Source organism: Salvelinus sp. IW2-2015, unplaced genomic scaffold (assembly GCF_002910315.2).
Source record: "Salvelinus sp. IW2-2015 unplaced genomic scaffold, ASM291031v2 Un_scaffold2622, whole genome shotgun sequence".
NCBI classification, from domain to species: domain Eukaryota; kingdom Metazoa; phylum Chordata; class Actinopteri; order Salmoniformes; family Salmonidae; genus Salvelinus; species Salvelinus sp. IW2-2015.
Genome location: NW_019943930.1, coordinates 16,079 through 23,008, shown reverse-complemented (window position 1 = coordinate 23,008; position 6,930 = coordinate 16,079). Strand labels below are relative to the sequence as shown.

At 44.5% G+C, this 6,930-nt stretch overlaps 1 protein-coding gene across 2 annotated transcripts in view; it reads left to right on the top strand.

The window, feature by feature from the left end:
• Positions 1–6,559, top strand: part of LOC112074412 (transcription factor MafG-like) — a 53,780-nt gene extending 47,221 nt beyond the window's left edge. For both annotated transcript variants that reach the window (XM_024141596.2, XM_024141594.2), the window contains exons 2-3: positions 4,580–4,652; positions 4,966–6,559. In XM_024141596.2, coding sequence (XP_023997364.1) covers positions 4,617–4,652; positions 4,966–5,421 — 492 coding nt within the window. In that variant the 5' untranslated portion in view covers positions 4,580–4,616 and the 3' untranslated portion in view covers positions 5,422–6,559. The remainder of the gene's footprint in view (positions 1–4,579; positions 4,653–4,965) is intronic.
• The last annotated feature ends 371 nt before the right edge of the window (positions 6,560–6,930 follow it).

The following is a 6,930-nucleotide window of genomic DNA, read 5'->3' as shown; positions in this document are numbered from 1 at the left end:
ATGAAGATGTTTTTTTGGGCAAATTGCGGGATTTTAAAATATTTTTTGTTAAAACCCATTTCATTTGGTTAATTTTGGGCGGAGGGGAAACAGAAACCCTTTACCTTATCATAAGTAGACATAATTGCAAATTATTAAATCCTTTCAATAGAAAAAAAATATTTAGTTACGAATTGAACTTTAATTAAATGAGTTGACTCTTCACATGGGATGATTTCACTGAACAACAAAAGAAAGGGAATATTGGGAATTATATAAACTATATAGACTTAAAGCTTGTTGTTGTCTTCCCTCAGGCTTCCATGTCTTCTCCTGGACCTCTCAATGTCCACTCTTGAAAATCTGACTCTGAGCCTCATCTTCACTGCATTTCCAACTTTGTTTAGGATGGCTCGTTGTCAGGCTCAAAAAGCCTAAGATTTTCCCGATGGCCACCAATTTCTCAACCCTTGTATTCGTCAGCCTGTTGTGTGCTCTGGTGTGCGTGTGTGTTCTCCAAACAAGGACCAGTTGCGCTCTGAGACGATGATGTTGGTGGGATTTGGAGGATGGTGAGGCAAGAGGGGAAGAGCCTCAGATCCACAAAGTCCTTCCACCTGGTGGCTGATGAGATATGTTGGCACGACTCCATATTGCATCTCCATCCCAAAGCCCTTGCTTGGAAGTATACCTCGCCAGACTGCCAAGAACCTTGCCCTCATCCAGCAAGGTGGCGAGACAGTAGTAGTGATGACACCATAGGCCTTGTTGATCTCTGCACAGACAGGATGCTCTTGCCAGCATACTTGGGGTCCAACATGTACGCTGCGGCGGGTATGAGCTTCAGGCAGAAGTCTTCATGCTTTATGATGTATTTCAGAACTGCAGTTTCCTCTGCTTGGAGCGACAGTGAAGTGGCAGGGCCGTACGGATTGATTCTCTACATCTGCAAGCAGAGTCTGAACATCAGAACAGGATGGCATGTCTCCCTCAATCCATGCAATGGCAACTGCTATAGGTTTCAGGCTGTTACCACTCTTCTCCCAAAATACTATACAGGAGTCTCTTGATGGGGCTGGCCATATCGGCAGACTGATATGGCCATTTCTTTGGAGAGACCCTCCCCTCTCAGGAGACTGTCAACATGATGACAACCCACCCAACAGGTTGTTGCTGGGCAGCTTCAATGTGGTGCTCTATTTCTTCTCACTTTGCTTGGTGAGGTATGATGCTTGATATAACTGATGACCCTTCACATACCTAACCATTTCCTTGGCTCTCTTGTAGAGTGTATCCATTGTTTCAGTGCCATGATGTCCTTGAGGAGCAGATTCAATGCATGAGCATTGAGGGTAGGACTCCTCCACTTTAGACAATGCAGCGAACATGTTCGCGCATTGTCTGTCACCAGTGCAATACCTTCTGTGGTCCAAGAGTCATTGATGACCGACTTCAGCTCATCTGCAATGTAGAGACCGGTGTGTCTGTTGTCCCTTGTGTCTGTGCTCTTGTAGAAATTGCGTTGAGGGGTGGGAGATGATGTAGTTAATTATTCCTTCCCACGAACATTCGGCACCCATCAGAGATGATTGCAATACAGTCTGCTTTCTCTAGATTTGCTTGACCTTCACTTGAACTTCTGTTGAACTCTGCATCCAGCAAATTAGAATAAAGCATGTCTGGTTGGAGGGGTGTATGCTGGGCGGAAGAACATTCAGAAATCTCTTCCATACACATTTGCCTGTGAGCATCAGAGGTGAACCAGTTGCAACACGCTCGAGCAGACATTCATCAGCATCATATCTGACTTACATTCGTCCATTGAGTCAAAAAAAACTTCTGTTTCCAGGAGGACCATAAGCTGTTGCTATCGATAAGGTGTCTCATAATTTGACATAACATAAATGAAAACATGTTTCAATTTGGTTTAAGTAATGACAAAAACAAAAGTTTTTGAGAAGAAAGTAAAAGTGCAATATGTGCCATGAAGAAAGCTAACGTTTCAGTTCCTTGCTCAGAACAGAGAACATATGAAAGCTGGTGGTTCCTTTAACATGAGTCTTCAATATTCCCAGGTAAGAAGTTTTAGGTTGTAGTTATTATAGGAATTATAGGGACTATTTCCCTCTATACCATTTGTATTTCATTAACCTTTGACTATTGGATGTTCTTATAGGCACTTTAGTATTGCAAGTGTAACAGAATAGCTTCCGTCCTCTCCTCGCTCCTCCCTGGGCTCGAACCAGCAACACAACGACAACAGCCACCTCGAAGCAGCATACCCATGCAGAGCAAGGGGAACAACTACTAGAAGGCTCAGAGCGAGTGACGGTTGAAACGCTATTAGCGCACGCTAACAAGCTAGCCATTTCACTTCGGTTACACCAGCCTCATCTCGGGAGTTGATAGGCTTGAAGTTCATAAACAGCGCAATGCTTGACGCACAACGAAGAGCTGCTGGCAAAACGCACGAAAGTGCTGTTTGAATTAATGTTTACGCGCCTGCTTCTGCCTACCACCACTCAGTCAGATACTTAGATACTTGTATTTGTATCTCAGTCAGATTATATGCAACGCAGGACACGCTAGATAATATCTAGTAATATCATCAACCATGTGTTGTTAACTAGGGTTATGATTGATTGTTTTTTTATAAGATAAGTTTAATGCTAGCTAGCAACTTACCTTGGCTTACTGCATTCGCGTAAAGGCAGTCTCCTTGTTGATGCAACGAGAGAGAGGCAGGTCGTTATTGCGTTGGACTAGTTAACTGTAAGGTTGCAATATTGATCCCGAGCTGACAAGGTGAAAATCTGTCGGTCTGCCCCTGAACAAGCAGTTAACCCACCGTTCCTAGGCCGTCATTGAAAATAAGAATGTGTTCTTAACTGACTTGCCTAGTTAAATAAAGGTATAAAAAAAATATATATATTTTAAAAATCGGCAAATCAGCGCCCAAAATACCGATTTCTGATTGTTATGAAAACTTGAAATCGGCCCTAATTAATCGGCCATTCCGATTAATCGGTCGACCTCTAATATGTACAGTAATAGTTGAATAGGATGGACTTGACTGGAATACAGTTTCCCTCCCCTGTCATCTTTTATTCATAGTCACCAAACGGGGATGAACTACCTGAACTTGTCGAATAATAAACGCTTGTCTTTAAATGTGTTTTAAATATTTTCCGTGGACAATGGACATATTCCTCAGACTGAGTTATTTCTAAAGTGTGTGTGTTAGAGCTGTTTGTCAGAGGTGTTGTCAGGACGGGTACATACAGTCGGTTCTTCTGAGGTGTGTGTGTGTGTGTTAGAGCTGTTAGTCTGAGGTGTCAGGACTGGTACATACAGTCAGTTCTTTCTGAGGTGTGGTTGTGTGTGTGTTAGAGCTGTTTGTCAGAGGTGTCAGGACTGGTACATACAGTCAGTTCTTTCTGAGGTGTGTGTGGTGTGTGTTAGAGCTGTTAGTCTGAGGTGTCAGGACTGGTACATACAGTCAGTTCTTTCTGAGGTGTTGGTGTGTGTGTTAGAGCTGTTTGTTCAGAGGTGTCAGGACTGGTACATACAGTCAGTTCTTTCTGAGGTGTGTGTGTGGGTGTGTGTTAGAGCTGTTAGTCTGAGGTGTCAGGACTGGTACATACAGCAGTTCTTTCTGAGGTGTGTGTTGTGTGTGTTAGAGCTGTTAGTCTGAGGTGTCAGGACTGGTACATACAGTCAGTTCTTTCTGAGGTGTGTGTGTGGTGTTAGAGCTGTTTGTCAGAGGTGTCAGGACTGGTACATACAGTCAGTTCTTTCTGAGGTGTGTGTGTGTGTGTGTTAGAGCTGTTAGTCTGAGGTGTCAGGACTGGTACATACAGTCAGTTCTTTCTGAGGTGTGGTGTGTGTGTGTTAGAGCTGTTAGTCTGAGGTGTCAGGACTGACATACAGTCAGTTCTTTCTGAGGTGTGTGTGTGTGTGTGTTTGTTAGAGCTGTTTGTCAGAGGTTCAGGACGGTACATACAGTCAGTTCTTTCTGAGGTGTGTGGTGTGTGTGTTTGTTAGAGCTGTTTGTCTGAGATGTTAGTCTGAGGTACATACAGTAGGATGGGGACTTTTTCAGTTGAGGTGTTTCCTGTCTGGTGGCTGCTCGTTGAGGAAGTTCCCCGCTGATAGTTTTGTTTTCTAATAAATCAAATGACAGTCGCTACTGCTGTAGTTGTGCCAAACCGTCAAATGCCAACTGTCCGTTAGTTCACAGTTGCACAAATGATTGGCCTGCCTGTTACTGATTGGCCTGCCTGTTACTTTTAGAGGAAGAGCTTTGAAGTCGAAGTCTCTGCTCCATCTCTGAAAACTAATGCCTCCGTCACAATTTGCCTTTCCTCTATTCTGCACAATCTATCTCCTCGTTTCCTTCTCATCCGTATTAGAGAATTTCCAAGGTCCCTCCTCTCTGACCTTTTCCTCCAATGGATTTTGAGTTTGAGGAACAGATCTTTTTGAGCACCTTTCCTGTTCTTCTCATGTTCTTCTATATTTGAAGTGAACTCTCAGTGAAACCTCACTGTTCTYCTCCTCTGGCTATATGGATTCTGATTGAAGTTGTTCTCTTCCACAGACCAACAAGTGGTGTAGTTGGAAGCGGCTCTCGTGGCATGACTACTACAAACAAGGGAAACAAAGCCTTGAAGGTAAACTAACCAAAGAAGTACATTGACCCCTACCTTAACCTTTGTCTCTCTCACACTGTCAGTGTCTTCTTACCATCTGTACTCTAGTCATACTTGTTTGTTTGTCATCACCCCACTTCCTCCTTCTCCCTCTTTGTCCCCCCTTTCTCCTCCTCCTGACCACATCCCCCCCTTTCCCCTGCTCTTTGGACCACATTGAAAATAACTGCTGTATAATGCTTTCATGAGTTATCCTCTGGGCTTTGTACTTTTTACTGAAAAATGTTTTACCTCCAAAATAAATCAAATCACCCCCCCTTCACTTCCCTCTCAGGTGAAGAAGGAGCCAGGGGAGAATGGGACCAGCCTCACGGACGACGAACTGGTGACCATGTCTGTCCGGGAGCTCAACGCTCACCTCCGCGGCCTCACCAAGGACGAAATCCTGCAGCTCAAGCAGCGGCGGCGCACCCTGAAGAACCGTGGCTACGCCGCCAGCTGCCGCGTCAAGCGGGTCACCCAGAAGGAGGAGCTAGAGAAGCAGAAGACGGCGCTGCAGCTGGAGGTGGACAAGCTGGCCACAGAGAACGCCACCATGAAGGTGGAGCTGGACTCGCTGCGCTCCAAGTACGAGGCCCTGCAGAGCTTCGCCAGGACTGTGGCGCGCAGCCCGGCCGTAGCCTTAACCCCAGGGGGTCGGGGGGTCATGGGGCCCCTGGTCCCTGGGAAGGTGGCCACGGCCACCAGCGTCATCACCATCATCAAGTCCAAGACGGGAGCCAGGTCGTAGTATCGGGGCTGGGTGGCGTGGAGAGTTATCAGACTAATGAAACAACGTGTACTATAGTCACTGTATCATCATGGAGCACAGGATTAGTTCCCTTGTCTGTCTTTTGGGCCAGAACACACAACACAACCCCCCAGACCTTTGTACCAGCTAGTAACAYTCTTTCAATTGGCCAGCAGCAGAGGCCACACCAACCCTTATCAGACACCCTTTAGTAGGATAAACTGCCTTGGCACTGTACAAGCAGAAATACATACACCAGAGGAGGCTTGTCGGAGGAGCTATAGGAGGACGGGCTCATTGTAATGGCTGGAATGGAATAAATGAAACGGGATCAAACACATCAAACATATGGAAACCACATGTTTGACTCTGTTCCATGAATTCCATTCCAGCCATTACAATGAGCCTCCGCTGGAATATACACATCCGTCCTCTATAGTGTATTTTCACATACTGGATTCCAAAAGGTTAAACGTCACGTGAGTCCAGGAAGGTCGTACGACGCAGCCCAATCCATAATTGATGTCACTCCATCTGGTGTTGGAAGTGGAGCTCTCGATTGATTTGTGTGTTTTTGTACATGGTACTAAGTGTTTGAGTGTTTGTTTGTTTCCTCCAGATGGCCCCTCTTTGAGTCTTTTCYGTCCCGACACAGGATTTTGATGTGGAAATGCACTCTTTCATAACTACTAGCCACCAACAGTCTAGCCACACCCGGTTGTCATTATGCTTCAACTTCTTAGCCCTCTCTCCGTTTCACAAGTGGAGAAAGAGTGATTGCACTTAGCAACAAGCCTGGGCCTGTTAGAATGCACTGACTACTATGAGAAGAGGGAAATGCACTGTATGTTATTGATGTTCTTTGAGTGAACAGCCTTCAGTAAGGACTAGTAACTCACCCATCAGACCAGTTCATGTGATTTTAGTTGGTAAAACAAACTAAACAGGAACTTCTGTTAAGTTGAGCATTTATTTAGGTTCAGTTCAGCCTGTCACTGAATTACCAACAGGAGATGCAATAACACACACATGCACTGAGACATAGGAGATGTCTCTTACATAGTTTAATGGAAGTGGAATGAGTCAATCTGATCGGCAAAATAATACAAAGCTACTTGGTATGGGATGATGATGATGATGATTAAATAATAGGTGGGAGTTGGAGTTGATTCCAGGATTACAAGATTGTTTATTTCTCCAGTATCTGAGAACACAATGTTTTTACAAGATTTGTGATGTTATGCTTCTGGGGGGACAATATTTTTTATCCTCAAAACATTTAAAACTCAATTTGTGCTCCATCGAGTAAATAAGTTGAAACTGTTTGTAAATAAATAGTTTTTTTTGTGCGTATGTAATAACATGAGAACTGGCTGGTCAATATTCCAAATCATATTCACACAACAAGCTTTACTGTTTAATGGTCAACGTGTGTGTATTCTAGAAGTCGTTGACTTGGAGTTCTTGATGTGTATTGATCATAGACGAGACATCTGGCGTTGTTTATGA